Genomic DNA, 20919 nt, shown 5'->3' with positions numbered 1-20919 from the left:
TGAAACTCCGTGTTTCTGAACTCTGGATTCCTCTTCTCAGAGGCAGGGCTTTAAAAGCTAAAAGCAGTGCCTCTGAGTGCACTCTGGTTCTCAGCCGGGGCATTGTGGCACTCGAGGCCGGTGTTGGCAGCTGCTGTGCTGCGGGGGGCATTGCCGTTTAGTGGGTGGGGACGGGCGTCTTCAGTGTGGACAGTTGGGCTCAACGAAGAATTGTCCTTTAACCGCACTGGACTCTCAGATTACCAGCAAACCTTCAAAGTCGCTTTCCTAGGTGGGAATCTACATATGACCTTTTTTTGCTTGATTATAATACACATTCCCCTTGCGTGCATGTGTGCATAGTCGCTTCAGTCGTGTCCGACTCTTTGCAACCCCGTGGACTGTAGCCCGCCAGGCTGCTCTAAGGGATTCTCCAGGCAAGAATACTGGAGTGGGTTGCCATTTCCTCCTCGAGAGGATCTATACACTCAGTATATACTGAATCTTGGAGGAATATAACTATTGCATTTTTAATATATCGGGAGAAGAGTTTATTTTGTTAGTTTGAAACTTTTATCAGGTGTTTTCTCCATTTCAGAAAGTTTACGCCATGCTGTTCCTGATAATTTGAGATGGCAATGCGGTCCACCTGTATCAGCCTGCATTTTGTGGTGGCTGCATTAGGGTGATTCTGGGTATAGGAACAAACACTTACTAACACTTCACGTCTCCTAAGGCCCGCTTCTCCAAATGAACTGCCCGGAGAATCTGTGGAGTTGGTTGAGGGAGGGCCCAGGTGGGGCCAGCACAGGTGCCCATAGGCCACACTTCCTAGGTGGTGGTCGTCCAGTGGCGCACGCCTCGGTTTTCTTTTCAAGCACCTATGTTGTTATAACCTACTTTCCTTAAAAAAATTTTTTTAGAGTGAGGGCATTACATTGATTAAAAAAAAAGTTATTGTCTATGAATTTCATTTCAGACTTGGGGGAAAGGGGCATTTAAAACTACTTGCCTTTAGGATAGTGCCTTGGGCTTGATGGGGAGAAGCCACTGCTCTGGGAGGTGAAGTGATTCTAGTCATAAATCCAAACAGAATTAGGGACCCCCAAGTTCATGGGGTAGTGAGTCACAGTATGCTTATATTAATTGTTCAAAACAGGTTATCATACACTTATTTATTCTTTCAGCAAATCTGTATTGAGTGCCTTTGTGTGCTCTGTGCCAGCCACTGCTCTGTGTGCTTGGCATGATTCTTTGATTCTTTGGCATGATTATTTATGAACAACATAAAGACCCCTGTCCTCACAGATCTTACCTGCTGGCGGGGGTGACAGACAGGACAGGGATTTTAGGTGGTAAGTGCTGTGGACTGTTGGAGGATGAGGAGTGCTAGGGTGAAGGGAATGGGGTGAGCAGTTCCAATTTCAAATAGAGTCATCACATTTCTCATTGAGAACATGACTTAAGGTGGTCAGGGAGTTGGCCATGTGCAAACCAGGGGAAGGAGACAGGGAGAAGAGGGAGGGAGAAGACCCAGGAAGAAGAGAACAGCGCAAGGCCCGGAGGCAGGACAAGGTCCAATGGAAGGCTTGAGGAGCTGGCCGGCGGTGGGAGGGTGGGTAGATGTGTGGCTGGAGAGGAGTGTGCAAGGAGAGGGTGATCAGGGATGAAGTCTGAGAGGTGTCAGGGGCTTGTAGCACCTCATGGGGCCCCTTCTCCCATTCTGAGGTGCGGAGTTATCGAAGATTTTGAGGAGGGTCACCATCTCAAGTTTTGCAAAGCTCCCCGTGGCTGCTGTGTTGAATGTGGCCTTCAGGGAACAAAAGTAGAAGCCAGGAGGTCAGTTAGGAGCCACAGCAGCGTTCAAGCCTGAGATGATGGTGCCCCTGACCCTGGGGGAGGCCTCGGTGGTGGTGAGGAGTGGCCGGATTCTGGATGCATTTTTGTGACATTCTGAATGCAGGATTGGAAAATTCTCAGCACTCATGCTTCCCAGCAGTACCTGTATGGATCTGAGTTTGAGGAAAATCTGTGGCTGACAGACGTGTTACCATGGTTCCATGTTCTTCCTTCTGGGGATTATGTGTGTGAGAGACAGACAGACAGACATGGCTGTCCAGGCCAGTGGTTAGCAGTCAGTCACAACAAGCAGCTAGCTGAGCAGGGCTTTGTTATTGTTCAGTCTCTTTGCAGTTCCATGGGCTGCAGCACGCCTGGCTTCCCTGTCCTTCATCATCTCCCTGAGTTTGCTCAGATTCATGTCCATTGAGTCGGAGTTAGTTTAGAATAGAAAGCGAAGTGGTGCTAAATGGAGCTAGTTGGTCCTGAAAGCCTCACACATTTCCTTTTAATTAAGCCAGGATGTATCTTTCGTGAAAACATATGCTATTACTCAATTAGTGTTTCTTGTGTTACTCTGATGGTAAAGCAAAGATAAGAATTCAATTTCCTTGTCCTGTTCTCCTCATGACCCGATATGTCCCCCTTCTTCCTTAGACTCTGAGACTGTAGAAATCCCGTTAGCATGCTTGCTTTATTTCAGTTGACTGATGCCTTTCTGACTTAAAATTTGCATATGTAGTTTTGCCCTAGATTTCCAAATAATTAATTTGGAAATTCAGGAGCAGTTTAAGATGTCTTCTGATATGAACGTGCAGTTCATTTTTTGTGCAGATCCCGATTCCAGCGACCTTTGTGCTGGAAGGAGACTTGATTACCTGAGAGCTCAGTTTCCTCTGGTGGGGTCTTCTGAAAGCCCACTGAAACTGGGGCTGGCCGAGGTATTGGGCGGAGCTCACGCAGTTAAGTCAGGTGACATGGCAGGACTCCAGGAGACCCCAGTTCTCACCCGAGGTGACCTTGCAGGAGCTGTCTGTCACTAATGATTTTGACCTAAGGCTTCCTGCCTAATCATAACAGTGATTTGATCAGTTTTGTTGTTGTTTGTTTTAATTTTACACATGGAACAATTATTTGGGAAGAATTAAGTGCATATTCTCATTCTTGGGCTGTGGCTACCATTAACCCAGCTGGCACCGAGACTATTTCTTGGCCTGAAGTGAGAGGAGCAAAAGGTAGCTTCATTTACTCCATCTTTTCTCTTTTCTTTCACGTCTGTATCGGGAACTCTGATTTAGTTCGGTAAGTGATATGGGCAGGAGAGGTCATGTTTTTTTTTTTTTTTTTTTTTTTAATGCCTTGGGCTATTTTTGATATGTTGTGACCTTGGTAAGGAAAGTTTTCCTATGTCTATCTCGTAGGAGATCTTTTTAAGAAGGGTAAGAATTGTGGCTGTGTATTTTTAGACCACATTTTCATGTGGCATGTGTACTCTGGTGCACAGTGTCATGGAAATTTCTCTTCCTAGTCTAGGATTGAAAAGATGGCTTTTCAGTGCTGGCTTTGTCTGGTTACTGTACTAGCTTAGCCTCACTTTTTTCATCTGTAAAATGGGCTTGAAGACTCACATCCGCCTCAGAATTGGTAAAGATAAAGTGAACCAAAATAAATGAAAGAACTTGGCAAGCTCTAAACTTTGCTTCAGTTGCAGGACTGTGGTGGTGTGTGGTTAGCAACAAGCCTTGTGCCTAGGAACCCTTCATTTCTGTCTTGAACTCACTGTGGGGTGTTGGGTACTTGAGTGAGCCAGTTTTCTGGAATATTGAACAGAAGTATGCATAGGGGCTGGCAAGGGATAGGGAGTCAGACTGTGGGCTTTCTAGAAGCAGTTTTGTTTACAGTCTATGATTTTATGTTTATGGGAGAGGGGTTGCTTTGTTTTTCTTTCTCCAATTTGTTAGTGAAAAATTTTTATCTGCAGGCAGCAGTTGTTAACATTTGGCCACCTTTGCTTTGTCTCTCTCTGCACATTTATGTATTGATTTTTAGACCCCTACTTCTGCTTTCCTTGGTGAGCATTCAGCAGCTCTCTTCTACAGAGTATCGTGAAGTTTGTCGTTCCTCAGGCTGCAGGAGACTGGCTTCAGTTCAGTTCAGTTCAGTTGCTCAGTCGTGTCCGACTCTTTTCGACCCCATGAATCGCAGCACGCCAGGCCTCCCTGTCCATCACCATCTCCTGGAGTTCACTCAAACTCATGTCCATCGAATCGGTGATGCCATCCAGCCATCTCATCCTCTGTCGTCCCCTTCTCCTCCTGTCCCCAATCCCTCCCAGCATCAGAGTCTTTTTCAAGTGAGTCAACTCTTCTCATGAGGTGGCCAAAGTACTGGACTTTCAGCTTCAGCATCATTCCTTCCAAAGAACACCCAGGGCTGATCTCCTCTAGAATGGACTGGTTGGATCTCCTTGCAGTCCAAGGGACTCTCAAGAGTCTTCTCCAACACCACAGTTCAAAAGCATCAATTCTTCGGCACTCAGCCTTCTTCACAGTCCAACTCTCACATCCATACATGACCACAGGAAAAACCATAGCCTTGACTAGACGGACCTTTGTTGGCAAAGTAACGTCTCTGCTTTTGAATATGCTATCTAGGTTGGTCATAACTTTCCTGAAAAGGAGTAAGCGTCTTTTAATTTCATGGCTGCAGTCACCATCTGCGTTGATTTTGGAGCCCAAAAAAGGCTTCAGTTGGAACTTTTACATCGTTGGGGCTAATCAGTACCTTTTCTCCAACAGGATGAACTTACCGCAGTGAATGTAAAGCAAGGCTTCAACAATCAGCCAGCCTTTACTGGAGATGAACATGGCTCAGCTAGAAATATTGTGATTAACCCATCAAAGGTAATGCTCATTGTTTCCTAAAACTTCTGAAATATGTACGTGAGACCCTTGGTAACTCATGTTGATACATCTGTGTTATTTAAGCTGTGATCCACATTCACAGTTCCCCCAGGTATCCTTTATGGTGCCCTGCCCTGGGGTCCCATCAGGGGTCACGCTTTGCTTTCTGCTGGCGTGTCTCTGAACCCCATTTTAATCCACTGCAGTACTGCTCTCCAGGTTCCCTCACTGAGTCCAGTTGTTTCTCCTATTGTCTAGTACTATAGTCTAGATTTGTTTGATTATTTCCTCATGACAAAATTCAGGTTATATATTTTTGGTAAGAAGACTACACTGCGTATCAGGAGATGTGCAGTGTTAGTTTGCTGATTATTGGTTATACAGTTTGATCACTTAAGGTGGTGTCTGCCATCTCTTTCCATTGCAAAAGTTGTCATCTCTTCCTCATAGGAATCTCCACAGGATGCTGCTTTGAGACCATATGAATATACTATTCGGCAATAAAATTTTATGCTCTGATTTTTAGCATCAATTGATGATTTCTGCTGAATGATTTATTTTGCTGATGGTTGCAAAAGCAAAAATGCTGGTTTTGTAGTTGTTATTCCTTGTATGTTTAATAGTTGGCATTCTTTTGTAAACGACACTGCATTTTAAGGGGTTCACTTTGAACCCCTGAACTCTTTTTAAGATCAATTGTATTATCTTCAGTTTTCTTTTTGATGCTCACATTGTCTCACATTTGGCCAGTGGGGGCAACTTTAACCTAGTTTTTGGGCCTTTTTGACATCTCTCTCTCGTGTCATCATTTCCTCACTTTTGACATAATAACATTGTCCAGGGCCATCTTGTTCTTTTCCTGCCCCAGCCCAGATCTTGGTGCCTGGGTTGCTCAAGGCTACTAGTGTTGCAACGTCTGCTGCTGCTGCTACTGCTACTGCTAAGTCGCTTCATTCGTGTCCGACTCTGTGTGACCCCATAGACGGCAGCCCACCAGGCTCCCCTGTCCCTGGGATTCTCCAGGCAAGAACATTGGAGTGGGTTGCCATTTCCTTCTCCAATGCATGAAAGTGAAAAGTGAAAGTGAAGTCGCTCAGTCGTGTCCGACTCTTCACAACCCCATGGACTGCAGTGTACCAGGCTCCTCCGTCCTTGGGATTTTCCAGGCAAGAGCACTGGAGTGGGCTGCCATTGCCTTCTCTGGTTGCAACGTCTAGGGCCTTTCAATGGACAGAGATGATAGATATATTTAGATTTCTTTCCTTCTTCCTTCCCTCCCTTCCTCCCTCCTTTTCATCTGTCCATTCTAACTCATGTACCACAGAGTTTTTCCCTTACTTGTCCCCTTTCCATCACTGCATCTCCTTTCTCTCAAAGCAAGAACCCTGAATCCCAGCAATATCGATTTGTTTATTCATTTACTCTATCTTACAATATACATAAAAAAAGTGAAGTCGCTCAGTCGTGTCCCAACTCTTTGCGGACCCCATGGACTGTAGCCTACTACACTCCTTCATCCATGGGATTTTCCAGGCAAGAATACTGGAGTGGGGTGCCATTTCCTTCTCCAGAGCATCTTCCCGACCCAGGGATTGAACCTGGGTTTCCCACATTGTAGGCAGACACTTTACCATCTAGCCACCAGGGAAGTCCTCACTGAGTCCAGTTATACATAAAAAGTTCCAGAATAAATTACACCAGTGTCATTCCAACAGCAATATTAATTTTGTAAAGCCTACAATTCCTTTACCATACTTTTTGTCTTTAGACTAACTTTAAGTTAAAGTTCATTTTCATTAAGAAAATGTAGTCAGTGTTGTGTTAAAAATGTTTCTTGAATTAAGTCTTTTTTCTGTGTAATTATATTAACAATTAGTTATATAGATAGATTTATCTGTTTTTGTTTGTATTCTTTTAAGGTTTGGTTTTTCGTCCTCTCGGAGTTATTTCTGTTTTCAAATATTGAAATACTTTTACTTATTAAATTGAAAAAGCATGCATTCAGATAAAGAGAAATCAAGCATACAGATGAATTTCTATTCTTGTTTTGTTTTAACCAGAGATAAACATTGTTAAAAATTTGTGTATTATTTCAGATCTCTTTATATGCATACATTTATACACAAGGATATGTAATTTGCTAAACTGGCAACTGAAATATTCAGTAGGAAAGGCTGTTCACTTCAATGTGATTTGTAATAGCAAAAATTTGAACACTCTAAATGTCCATCAACAGGGACTTGATTAGATACAACAGGGACTTGATTAGGACTTGTGGATACTGGGTATCCACACAGTACATTATTATTTGTCTGTGAAAATGAATGAGGATGGTCTCCATATGCAGATATGGAAGGAAGGTTCTCAGATTTACTCAGTGTACATAATGAGGTATAGATAAGACAAAAATACATTTGTGTGTGTTTGTGTGTACTCACACATGATGAAACACTGGAAAGACAAACTAATCAAGGTGGTTACTTGGAGGCAGGCACTGGGAGCTGGGAATGAGGCTCTTAACTTTTTTTCTTTGATTTTGGAAAAATGTGAATATATTGCTGTTAGAATAAAATTAAATGTATGGTGATGTTTTTATTTATTTATTTTTGAGTTCTGTCATGAATTTTCTCTGAGCTTGTTTTTTGGGAAGTTTGACTTTGCTTACAGTTATTGTTCATAAAGTTTGTTAGGAAGTAAAACATATATACAGTCCCTATGTTCCATTGCTATTATTAAATACATAGAAAAGAGTATAATTGCAAGAGATTGCCCAGACTTTTTTAAAACATAATTTTTGCAAAGCTCTTTAATGATTGGCTTGGTTTAATTGAATAGTCTCTTCAGATCACTGTGGATATTCTTGGTAGTTCTCAGACTAGTTTAAAATTGTTTTATGCCTTTATTTTGATTAAACTGCTCATACATAATTGCAAATAAGGAATCTTTTAAATATAAAACAATCTACATAGGTAGGTGTTTTGTGTCATTGGTGCAAAGACCAAATACTGCTTGAGAAACTTGCTTATTTTCAAACAACTGTTTTTTGCTGAATCTTTGTATTTAATTTATTCTCTGGATATTCTGCACACTTTGCTTAAAAAATAAAACCATACTATGAATTTGTTTAAGAAAATTAAAGTTCAGACTTCTTTTTTTTTTTTCTAATTACTGTAATTTTTATTGCCCTGTTACATCAACTTAGCAAAACAAACTTTTTCATTGTATATCAATCTCAAGGAGCAGGAGATGCCAATTCACATTAGAAAAGTTGTACCAGTTATTCACCCTGGTAGATAGACTTGGCTAATTGTTTCCAACTGTGCTCCAGCCTGTAGACGAATGGTTCATTGAGTTGTGAGCATTAACCAAGGCAGTGATTCTTATCCTGCTGCAGCGTGGTAGGCATTTTGTTTTAATCATGGTTGCCGCTGTCTGCTAACCTTATTGAAGGTATTTATTAGAAATTGTTGTCCACATCCTGGTACTAAAGAATTTCCAGAGGACACAATGTGATGCTGTGATAGGATTCTTGGAAATTCCAACAGGTTTTCTGTGGATTCATTTGAGTTTTTCGATATTAGTCCCCTCCGCTCTTGTCCCTGTCTCTTTCCTTTGTCCTTTAAGCATGGTTAATTTGAAAATGCTAGTCATTCACAGAAGCTCCCTTTGCTACTTTGTTCCATTCAGAGCAAGTAACATTAGCTTTCTCTTGAAATGCCTGTACTCATGAAATTGGCAGCTCTATCAAAAACGTTGAATATTTAATTTAATTGAACCTTTTGTAATTTGCCATTTAAATAAATTAGATTTCTCTAGACTAATTTTTTTTTTAAAGGCACTGAGTGTAAATACAGAGTTTCCTTTCCAAAAATACATGCTATTAAGATAAAACAAGGAAAAGAATGATTACTGTGTGATTACTAGGTTCTGCTGTTGTATGCAACACCTCTCTCCAAACGGGTGTGTATTATGAAAAAGACATAGAGCTGAAGATTAAAGCAGAACCCCTTCTCTTGAAATTTATTCAGTATGTAATTAATTTTATCTTACAGAGATTTTCAAAGGTGCTTTTTTTCCCTGAACTGCTTGTGAGTAGTGAAACAAAGGTGCTCTGGGAACTTCTGTGTTATGTTAGTGTAAGGAAATTACATCTCTTGGCTTCAAGGTCTCAAATTCCTCTTTTATTTTCTGATGGGCTCTTTGAAGATTTTCACTTAATACAAATAAAATACTAATATGTACATTACTAACATTCTTGCTTTTTGTCTTTAAACCTTTTCTTTTTTTCCCTTCCACAGATTGGAGCTTATTTTAGCAGCATATTAGCTGAGAAACTAAAGCTTAACACTTTCCAGGACACCGGAAAGAAGAAACCACAAGTTAATGCTAAAGATAATTATTGGCTGGTTACTGCTCGATCCCAGAGTGCGATTCATAGCTGGTTCTCTGACTTAGCAGGAAATAAACCACTTGCTATTTTGGCAAAAAAGGTATTTAAGTATTTCTTGCATTGTTTTCCTTGTGGCCTTAAAGAAATGAAACTATTTGGGATAACGTTGAAGTGTATATTTCTTTTCCCCCGTTCTCTCCACAACTCAGAGTTTCAGTGGCAGGTGTGTGCTGCTCATAGGCTGTTGGCCCTTCATTTTGGCGGCATGTGGTGCCAGGGATATCTGGAGACCTGAACATGCCACACAGGAAGCTGTTGATGCAGTAGACAGGGTTTTAAAATCAAGAACGGGCAGCGAGACTTCATTTATTCTTGTTACATTCTCAGTTTTCTTAGGCCATGGTGTCCAAAATGCATTGAATAGAAATCCTCACTTTAATGTTATTTCCTTGTCTTGAAAAGCGTCCATCCAAAGTTTTAACCTAAGTCTCTTTCTGAACAAGTGAGATAAAAGATAGTGATTCTGTGTGTGCATGAAGAACATCTTTGAAAAAGTTTCAGAACAAAATGGGGCAGTTTTATTCATAGTTCCCAGCTTTTTGGAGGAGGGGGAAGTGGAGGGAGGGAAGGGAGGCTTCTTTTAGGATCTTTGCCTTTGATCATTTTCCTCAAATGGGAAATACTGCACACATTCAACAATCTTATAGTCCCAATAATATAAAACGTCCTTTGAAATTTAGATGAGAGCCAGAAACCTCCCTGTTAGTCTTGATCTCTGACTTCTTACATACCATTCAAATAATTCCCAGGTCTTTCTCATCTCCCCTGAAACCCTTTAGTTTCAGGAGAGCCCATTTTCCATTCTTAAATTTTCACGAATGGCTTGGTGCAGGCTCAGGTGAGAGGAGAGCTCCTTTGTGTATTTACTTGTTTGTTTTCTAAAGCAACTCTTTGAAAATAGTGCCTGTAGCTCCCATTGGCTTCATTTTGCCCTAATGTCAGAGCATCATGTTGCCTTTCGTAGATGCTAGTGCTTAAAGGCAACTGCAGTCCTTGCAAAGCGCAATCATCAGCATAACCCCCTCTTGCTACTCAGGGAGTGCCTCTGTCTCAACACAGGCTGAACCACATAGCATTTCTTTTCCACTGTTCAACATTTACCACGTGGGCCCACAGGGGCATGTGAATTGTATCTGAAGGCCACAGAAGTCAAAGGCCATCCTTCAATACTTGATGTATTTCTACCAATAGTTCATACCCTCCATGTGGGTTAGTACCTTCCACTCCTATGTAGCCAGCCTGATGTCTTTCTTTTTAGGTTTGCCTTTTTTGTAAGCTTTTAGAATGTATTTTTTGGGGATATTTCCTGCAGGCAAATACTGGTGAGGAATTGATGCCCTTGCTTTAAGGGGTGTAATGGCCTCTCATCTTTATGGAGTGCGATGAATTGTGGTGCAGTGTATTAGCCACTGTTCTTCTCTCTTTATTAGGAGCTGCCTCTGGCCAAGTCAGGTGTCCCTCAGGTAAGCCCTGACATTAATTCTCTTTGCAAAGTTAAAATATATTTTCTTTGTGAAACCATTGAATATACTTTGACTTATTCATTTCTTGGGCATTTCAAGAGCCATTCCGTCCCATCCCTTCCTCAGCATTTCATCCTCCTGAGATGGTGACAGTTCTGTAGAATTGGGTAGAAAATGGCATTCTGCACATGTTCCTTCATATTAGGAAGTTTAAATACATCTTGTTAATGTCTGATATTTATCTGTGAGGTGGCTTAGTACAGAAGACCTTCATTTTCCTGTTAAGATCCTGAGTCATCTTCCAGCTCTGATCTAGAGTTCAAAATAGTTTCCTGTGTGGGACGGGATCAAGTTTCCAGACCTGGTTTTCTGCTGCTGTAAAGCTCCACAGCACCCCATGTGTTTAGCCTCAGAAAGGTCATCAATGACCTACAAAAGGTCTCTTAATTCAACCATGGTCATAGCTAGATTTGGAAAAGGAGACTTCTTGCTTCTGGGGATATATCCTTCTAGCCTTTGGCACAGCTCACTAGGAATGATGTGTTTCACTTCCGGTGTCTTTGATTGCTGTGGTCTCAGGAATTTCCCTTTGCCTCTATCACTACCCAGCAAACAGGGGATACCGATGGTAAGGAGCTTGCGAAGAGAAAGGTGATACAAGGGTGGCCCTTTGGCCAGTGGAAGACCGCCACGTGCTAGGTGTCTTACTTTTCTTTTGGTACTTAGATGCAATTCCAGCTTGATTCAGAAACCAAACAGCTGCCCGGTGACTGCCTGGGTTCAGCTACAAGTTGAAGTCAGATGGTTTCTTGGCTGAAAATGGAATCCATCTCTGCAGGAAGTCATACTTCAGTCAGTGTAAACATATTTTCCTTCCTGAGTTGGCCCAAACTGTAAATTTGACAAAACCATCAAAATGTGTTTTCTTCCTTAATTAAATAACTTTCTTCACATATGTTCTTCTGAATTCCAAAACCCTTGATTTGAGCCAGCCGTTTTTGTTAGGGTACTGCCAGCAAGGGCAGTGAGCTACAGGTTTGCCTCGTGCTGCTGTTCATGGAAGACTCAGCTTTGCCTGCTATTTCATCTAAACGTTTCGCATGATCAAAATGTACTGCCCCCCCCCCCCCCCACCTTGTCAGTTGCTGCTCAAAAGAAATCCTTTAGGCTTCTATAAAGATACTATTACTAATACTTCTATGGAGGTGCTAACTTTACTTTTTGCGTTTGCCTTATTTTTTAAGCCTTGATTTTATATATGATATATAGTCTTTTGGTACATCTTACCTAGCGGGGAACCTGACCTTGACAGCTAAAATTTAACTCCCTGATACTGTACTGTCTGTCCTAGTGAAGAATATAGCAGTCTGGTCTTGTGCTTTTCCTTTCCCCTGCCTAAGTGATAGTAAACCCAAGCCTTGTGCTCCCTGAAAGATGTGTCTTGTAAGCTAAATGTTCAGGACATTTTCTTGTTAAAATGTCTCACTGTGATCCACAGAGAGGACGTTTTACGGCTTTAGGCTGTGTCCTTTTCACCTCCTTTTTAGTTATGTGGTGTGCGATGTAGTTGCCTCTGTCATGGGAGTTACGTTCTAAAGTCAGCAACCACGGCAGGAATAGTACATGGTCAGAAGTCTGTTACATTGACCATAAAATACACTTTATGGACACACTGCATCTCAGGGTCCAGCCAGACAGCTTTCTTTCATCATGGGAGCAGCTTGAAGTTTCTTTGGGAAGAACCAGGTGCAAAAGATACCTTGTTTTGAAGGGCTATGTACAAAAACCACTCTTTAATTCTAGGATTACACTGTACCAAGATTGTGAGTTGTCAAGTTTGTAACATATGTATAATGCAAAAAATCCACTGTCTAATCCACTGGCTAACTAAGAAAAATGCCTTGCTATATGAATAAATTAGCTGGTTTGAAGCTTTGATTTTTCAAGACAAAAATCAAGCAAGACTTTGGGGCATAGAAACCAGGGCTAGTGATGTTCATAATTGTGGTTTCCAGAATTTTCTTAGGTGGGTAGAGTCCGTGGCTTGAGAATATTTTGGGGGGCATGGAGAAATCTTTGGAACTGGCAACAATGAAAGTTGTCATAATTTTGATAAATGTAATTTTTTTGCTTTATCCTCCTCACTCTACTGTGAAGTAGACAGGGTCAGTTTATCTCATTCATACATGAAGAGCCTGGGAGTGATGGGTTTAATCACATAGACTAGGGCCAGGAATGAAACACAGAGGTACTCATTGCTGTTGGGGGCTGGGAGTGGGACAACGCCTGCTTCTCCATCTCAATTTTCCCAAACTGCTGCGTTGTAGCCAACGTGCCCTTTGTCCACTGTGTTACCCTGTGTTCATAAATTGGATAGATATGTATAGATGAATGGGCTCTTCCTAGGGTATTTATGAGGAATTCTACAAGACCGGATTAACTCTTGCAAGCCATTCAGCAGTACATTGGGATACTAATTTGCTAAATAGTACCTTTGTGGTCTGGAAGAAATAATTAACTGCCTCAAGTGCCCACTCTCAACCAGTGAATTAATTACCCAGCTATTTCTAGTGCCGTGTTTATTAGGCAGATTCACTGAGCCATCATTTTAGCCTCTATTTAAAATTTTGGGCTAAAGGCTCTTTTAGAAGCTTTCTGGAAATTTTCATTCTTTTGAAATGTTACAGTTGGAAAGCTTTATACAAAAATGCCCTTCAATAAGATATAGAGTGGGGATAGGTTTTCTCATGATCTGTCCTTTCTAATTTTGAGATTAAACTCTTTGGAGGACTGTCATGAAATCATTTCCCTCTATTGTTAATGCAAGGAGTAGCTTTCGGCATCTTGAGCTTGAAAATAATTTGTTTTTATAAATAAGAAAGCACAACTGATAAAACTGTCCCACCAGTGTGCTAAACATACAGTGTCAATTCTTTTTTATTAAAATTTGCTTAAAATGTTTTATTATTTTTTAAAAACCACATCTGCCATTTGAAAATCCATCAAGAATAACTTTGTCAGAGTCAGCATGGACTTAAGAGTCTCTTTCACTTCCCCTTTCTTTTTAGGCTGGCCTAGCGATGAATATAATATGGGATGATTATAAATATGTTATTTCTTTCTAGGTTCCCATCCTTAGTAAAAAAGAAGATGTTTTTGCATATTTAGCGAAGTATTCAGTGCCAATGGTTCGAGCAACATGGCTGATCAAGATGACGTGTGCCTATTACTCTGCTATTTCTGAAGCGAAAATTAAGAAACGTCCGGCCACTGATCCCAATTTGGGTAAGTGAGACAGTGTGATGCATTTTAAATTATCCTGTAAGTCATTGTTGCCTGCACCTCCTGTACCCAGCCCAGCGAGCTGAGTACTGAGAAGGTCCGTTAGGGAAGCTAAGTCACTAGCGGTGTGGATAGGGGCTGGTTCTGTTTCCTCAGGCACAGATTCCCAATTCTCTCAGCACGTCCTGTTGCTCTTAGCTGCAAAATGTGTCCTGAACACTTCACCACCACTTTGACTGACTTGTGCTTCCACCACCCCATCTCTTGGCTGGAGAATGGTCACAGTCTTCTAACTGGTCTCCCTGCCTTTATTTTTGCTCCTTACATTCTAGTCTCTCCACAGCCACCACGCTGTTTGCTCAGCCTAAATCATACCATTTCATGTTCCTGTTTATAACTTTATGGTAGTTTTTCATCACGGTGAGAATAAGGATCCAGATTTTCTCCTGCAGGGCCATCCATGATCTGGCCCCCTCTTCCTGTGACGTTTCAGCCACACAGCCTTCCATCTATCCCTCCAACATGCAGGCTCCTTCCTTTCTCAGGGCCTCTGTCTTTCTTCTTCCCTGTACTTGGATTGTGGGGCTTCCCTGGTGGCTCAGTGGTAAAGAATCTGCCTGCAGTGCAGGAGCCGATGGAGACATGGGTTTGATCCCTGGGTCAGGAAGATACCCTGGAGGAGGGCATGGCAACCCACTCCAGTATTCTTGCCTGGAGAACCTCAGGGAAAGGAGAGTCTGGTGGGCTATGGGGTTGCAGAGAGTCCGATATGACTGGAGCAGCTTGGCACATACTTGAGTTGTTCTTCTCCAGGGTGTCTGCAGCCTCGTTTGCTCCACTGAGGCTTCTGCTCGAGTGTCATTTCCTGAGGAGGTTTTTCCTGGGACACCCAGATAAATAGCATCCTCTCTCTTTCTCACCTTCCTGCAGTTACGTTCTCATGTGTGGTGGTTTTATTCACAGCGTGTTTTTCTGTCTGAAACTGTCTTTTAAGATTTTGTGTCTGTCATCCCATCACATCCGCGTGCACATGCGCGCACACACACGCTCTGGTGGGCATTTGTTGAATGAACTGAAGAGAAGCGGTTTTCAGTCAGTTTCCACTCTTTGGGTGACTAGACAGTGACTCCTTCAGGCAGTGCTAAAACATGCTTTATAAAAGATCTGATGCTACATTAGAAATGCGCACAGAGGATGATACATAAAGACTCCACTGAGAGATTAGGTTTACAAAGAATTCTTAGTGAAATGGAAATGTGCTTATGGTTTTATAAGACAGACACCCCACTCCCACCCCAATTGCAAAGCTCTGAGGAGGAGCAGGAATGGAAAGGACAGATGTCTTCCGATGTCAGGCAGCAGCCCAGACGAGTGAATTAGGGTGTGATGTGTTTGGAGAGGTTGAGGGAGCCCTGGTGAACTGAAGAGTAAAGATACTCTAAAAGCACGGAAATCTAGATTCAAAACAAAGCAAAAAAAATGGCCTAATTTCATGGAGTTTAGCATTATCTCATGTGTGTCAAAATAACCAGCAAAAATGAACTATATCTAGAAAGCAAAACCGAACTGTGTTGTCTGTGTGTCAGTAGGTAAATGTCAAGAAAACAATGGGAGGAAATAATTCACCAAGTTACCAATGGTTGTCTCTGAGTGTTGTTTTCACGGTATTCTTTTATTCATTCTGTATCTAATTTTTTTCACTGGTGGGTTAGTTGCAAAGTCGTAGCCTGCCAGGCTCCTTTGTCCATGGGATTTTCCAGGCAAGAATACTGGAGTGCATTGCCCATTCCTTCTCCAGGGTATCTTCCGGACTCAGGAATTGAACCTGGATCTCCTGCACTGTAGGCGGGTTCCTGCACTGACTGAGCTACGAGAGAAGCCCTATTTTTTTTTTTTTTCCATTGGCTTATTATTTTACTGGGGGAAACTGAAGAAATGCCTCCCCTTTCTTTAATTACTCGAATAGTACCTTCCATTGCAGCATTTTCAAATGGTGCTGAAGTAGATACAGTGTAGTGTTTGTTTCTTTTCTCATTTTCCATGTTTTCTTGAGCTTTTCTTCATTCAGACACACACACACGTATGTGCAGTTCTTTCTACTTCTCTACCCTTTCTCTCTCATATGTGTCTCTGCATGTATCTGTTGTATTTGCTAATACTTCTTCCCACAGCTTGGATATCTAGTTGCTTAATAGTCACTTCTTTTTTGATGACTAGCATTTAAAACCTGATGTGTATCAAGTGAAAGTCTTAATTTCCAACCATGCCTAAACTTACTCCTTCTTCCGACTTCTCCTCAGTAATGTTGTACATAGTCACTGGGTGGATAGGGTAAAAAACATAGTCCTTCTGGGCTTTTCTTTCAGAACTTGGCCTTCACTCCCTCCGCAATCCTGTTTACTTTTAAAGTACAGCCAGAGTCCAACTATGTATTCCTCTTTCCACTGCTTCTACCCTGGCCCAAAACACCCCCCTCCCCCCCCACCCGCCCCCATGCCTGCCCTGTTTCTTGCAGGCCTGTAGCTGATCCTGTTTTTGTTCTTGCTCCTCTAATGACAACTTTCTACTTGTAGCCAGAGTGGCCCTGCTAGGACACAAATCATGGCCCACACCTGTGCTCAGCGTCCTCTCATGGCCGCCTGTCTCTCTCAGCCTCGGTCAGCAGCAGCAGCAGCAGCCTGTGTGCAAGCCGTGGCCTCAGGCATTGACCTGTGGGTGCCGCTCTCCCTCCCACCTCCGTTGTTCCCCGGGCCTGCTCCATCCTCCTACTCCCGGCTTAGCTCAGAGAGCACTTCTGAGAAGCCTTCTCAGACCACCGCAGTCAGAATGTCATCTTCCTGTCACTTTGTCTGTTTGTCCTGCTTCATTTTTCTTCATAGCTCTTGTTATATTCTAATTAATTGATCACCTCCTACTTCTGACTCTGACCTGTACTGTTCCTTCCTGAGAGATTTTGTCAGATATGTTCCGTGCTTGGTATCTTAGGGCTGTGTGTGTGTGTGTGTGTGTGTGTGTGTGTGTGTGTGGCGGGGGAGGGGCGGGTAGGTAGTGCATACATGCTTTTTTTTTTTTTCTTGTTTGCCCCAATTTGTAATTCTTGAAATTTTCAGCATCACTGGCTATAACGGAGAGACTCCTGTGCCATTCCTTAGATGCTCTTCATATTTTTTGATAACTTGTTCTTGTTCATGTTTTCCTGATTTTAACTGTCAAAATCACAGAAAGGCAAAAATACCAAAACCAAAAAAAAATAACCACAAACCAAAAAAACAAAAAGGTTTTGGAGGAATGAGTCAGATGAAATGTAAAACAATTTTAGGATAAATTAAAATCTGATAGACTCTCATCTTTTATGAAGAATGTTTTTAGGGGCCCCAGATATAAATGTATCACCTGGATGTATGGTTTCTTTTGCCAAATGGAGGAATGTCTGGGTCCAGTGTCTAGCTCAGAACATCAAGGACTTCTTGTTGGATTCGTTACCTTTTTGAAAATTTATTTATTTATTTGGCTGCACCAGGTCTTCATTGGGTGCTTTAGTTGTGGCACATGAACTCTTAGCTGTGGCATGTGGGATATTAGTTCCCTGACCAGAGATTGAACCCTGGCCCCTTGCTTTGTTGCTTAGGGCTTCTCTGCTGGCCCAGAGGTTAAAGCATCTGCCTGAAATGTGGGAGACCTGGGTTTGATCCCTGGGTCAGGAAGATCCCCTGGAGAAGGAAATGGCAACCCACTCCAGAACTCTTGCCTAGAGAATCCCATGGACAGAGGAGCCTGATGGGCTACAGTCCACAGGGTCGCAGAGAGTCGGACACGACTGAGCAACTTCACTTTCACTTTGCTTTGGAGTTTGGAGTCTTAGCCACTGAACCACTAAAGAAGCCCCAGATTTGTTACTTTAACTATTAATATCCTTACCAAAGTAACCAGTTGGTTTGGGGTGGGGATTATTTTCTAAAGCACACCTCCCCCCCCCACCCCTGCCAAAATTTCTTTTGTTTGCACAACCACAACAGATAGTTGCCTTGGTTCACCTTTCACCCACTAGCTGTGTTTTCTCATTTTTCATAAACCACATAACACACATGATTCTGTTTTTCAATTCAGTTTATTTACAAAGCATTGCATTTTTTTTTTTTTAATTATTTATGTGTATTAAAAAGTGTGAATGTTAAATCTGTGAAAGTTGCCCACTGTCCTTTTCTCATGGTAGAGTATAAAAGTTTTGATCTTAAAAATAAGCATTTAAGGCTAAAAGTATTCTAAAAATGCATGAATTTTAGGAGTTCACCCCAAACCTCTTAGGTCCAGCATCTCAGAAAGAGCTTTTGGCTGTAGTCCTGGCTCTGCTGCTATGTGGCTGGGTGACTGAAAGTAAAGTCCTTAGTCGCTTCAGCTGTGGGTCCCCTCCACCCTGATCCAGTCCACATAGCCTTTAATGGTCATGGTCTTCAGCCTTTCTTTTTTGTGACCTTAACATGTTTGAAGGGGATAGGCCAATTATTTTGTCGGAAGTCCCCTGATTTGTATTTGTCCAGTTACTCGTGATCAGATTCATGATATGCACATTTGGTGGGAACACCTCAGAGGCAATGCTGTGAGTGTCTCAGTTCCTCCCAGCACATTGTCCTGGGGCCAGTGGTGATAACCTTGAGATGGTGTCTCCCAGATTTCTCCCCTGAAAACTTGCTATCTTATCCTTTGTAATCAAGAAGTGATTTGGGTAAATATCCAATTGCTCTTTCTTTATTCTTACCTGTGTTTTAAGTAGTGTACTATTTATACTACACTGTATGAAAAGAGCACACAGATTCAAATATCTGATCTTGATTTGCCACCCCTCTGTTGCACCTGGTACCTCTCACTTTCCACTTTGTCTTCAGCTTCTGTAAGCAAATGACAGTGTATTTGGAAGCATTTGGCTGTGTAGACATAGCCATAATGTAGCAACTTTCACACTCCAAGCAAGCTGTACAGCCAAGCAAGTATACACACATATATATATGTGTTGAGTTGGATTAAATTGCATACACTTCAGAAGATTAACTTGCAGTAATAGTGTCTGTGTTCTGGCTGTGATGGTGAAAAGAACCGTTCAGCACATTTGGGGCAAGATTGACTGTCAAGTGTCACCCTTTTCTGGCATTGGTTTTATGGCTTCTGTTGTCTTGATGATCGTTCGTCGGATTTGTAAAGTGTTTTCAGTAGAAATGGCCTTTATTCCTTTGTAATAGAAACATATGTTTTATTTTCAGTTCCTACGTTCAGCGCTGGAACAGAGCTATAAAGCACTGCTGTTTGATTTTATTGAAGAGAGTTTTTCCTAAAGTTAAGTGGGCTAACAGCAACAAGGGAGCAGACCTGTTGTGTAAATTCTTTAAATGTAGCAATGCAGAAATCTTCATTATGCAGATCTGTCATTATGCAGAGTTACAGATCTCAGATGTAGATGAAGTGAGTTTCTACCCCGGGGAGACTGCAGAGGGCAAAGGGGTATCCAGTGTAGTTTGCACCCGAAAGTGACAGGGAGTGAGAGGGGCCTTGGGTTTCTGGGTGAGGTTTCATGTGTAATTTCAAGAGGGTCAAAGGTTGTATCATGGACATGAGGCCCTTTTTTTGGGGAAACAGGTTAGAAGAAGATTAAAATGCTTCGTGGTTAAAACTGCATTTAGGACAAATCCTAACATCAGAGTGTACATGCGTGCTAAGTCGCTTCACGTCCAACTCTTTGGGACCCCATGGATCCCACCAGGATCCATGTATATAGCCCACCAGGCATTTCTGTCCATGGGATTTTCCAGGCAAGAATACTGGAGTGGGTTGCTATACCCTCCTCCAGGGGATCTTCCCAGTCCGGGGCTTGAGCTTGAATCTCTTACGTCACCTGCATTAACAGGCGGGTTCTTTACACTAGCACCACATGGGACCGAGATTTTAAAATAGAAGTGATTTAGGTAAGCTTGGGAGAAGACACTAGTTCTGCTTCTTTACAAGACCTGAAAAAAAGATTACAGGTGGACATGATGTTTAGAAAATGCTGTCCAATAGATATTAGTTTTAACAGACTTGAGGGAAAACACCAGGCATGACACATATTTGATTTTAAATATGTTTTAGAATTGAATGGAGTTTTGTTTTTAAATATTTTAAATATTTTGAGTTCACCAGAGAAAAGCATTTAAAATGGGATAGCTAATACATAAAAATAAAAAAGTGAAACTTTACAGTTATGTAATTAAAATCTTTGAACAGATTGGGAAATGTGACATTACAGTAAATAACACAGAACCTTCTCTGTTTATGTGTAGGAATTTCCCCTGCTATAAGGAGCAGTCTTATTGTTGCTGAGTTAATGAGTTATGAATTCATCATATAAATCTAGTATTTACTATCATTATTGCTATTAACTGTTAACAGAATCTCTTTTTTCCCCCTATTTTGAACTTTTTATTTTGTATTAGGGTATAGCCAATTAACAGTGTTGTGGTAGTTTTAGGTGAACAGCAGAGGGATGCAGCCGTACATATACATGTATCCATTCTCCCCTAAACTGCCCCTCCCATCCAGGCTGTCACAGAACACTGAGCAGAGTTTGCTGTGCTATACATGCAGTAGGTCCTTATTGGTTATCCATTTTAAATACACCAGCGTGTGCATGTCCTTCCCAAACTCCCTAATTATTCCTTCTCCCATCCTTCCCCCTGGTACCCAAAAGTTCGCTCTCTAAGTCTGTTTCTGTAACAGCATCTCTGGAGAGATTATGGAACCGCTCTCAATCCTGTGTTAAGTGGGACTTTGGTGTTCCTGACGTGTACTGGGAAAATGAACTTTCCAGCCTTGGGATTGCTCCCTGTCTTGCTGTCAGGCCCCAGGACGGTATTTCCTGTCGTGTGAGAACAGTCGGTCCTCCGTGGGTAGCTAGAGCGGCTGTGATGCAGTCCTCCCGTTTCTTAGCGAACATTGCTCTGGCTCTATGTTTCCTCTGTCCCAGCTCTCATTTATT

The 20919-nt window shown here is 42.0% G+C and overlaps 1 protein-coding gene across 7 annotated transcripts in view; it reads left to right on the top strand.

Moving 5' to 3' along the window:
- Positions 1–20919, top strand: part of MED12L (mediator complex subunit 12L) — a 362611-nt gene that overhangs the window by 31488 nt on the left and 310204 nt on the right. For 6 of the 7 annotated variants that reach the window (XR_008710707.1, XR_008710706.1, XM_055569353.1 and 3 more), the window contains 4 exons: positions 4617–4721; positions 9020–9211; positions 10602–10634; positions 13760–13919. Coding sequence is in view for 5 of the 7 variants with exons in the window: in XM_055569353.1 (XP_055425328.1) it covers positions 4617–4721; positions 9020–9211; positions 10602–10634; positions 13760–13919 (490 nt within the window). In the remaining 2 variants the exon portion in view is untranslated. The remainder of the gene's footprint in view (positions 1–4616; positions 4722–9019; positions 9212–10601; positions 10635–13759; positions 13920–20919) is intronic. The other variant, XM_055569355.1, reaches the window with a different exon arrangement.

The sequence above is a fragment of the Bubalus kerabau genome, chromosome 2, assembly GCF_029407905.1.
Source record: "Bubalus kerabau isolate K-KA32 ecotype Philippines breed swamp buffalo chromosome 2, PCC_UOA_SB_1v2, whole genome shotgun sequence".
Lineage (NCBI taxonomy): Eukaryota > Metazoa > Chordata > Mammalia > Artiodactyla > Bovidae > Bubalus > Bubalus kerabau.
The sequence above is the reverse complement of the archived record's forward strand: the minus strand, read 5'-3'. Positions and strand labels throughout refer to the sequence as shown.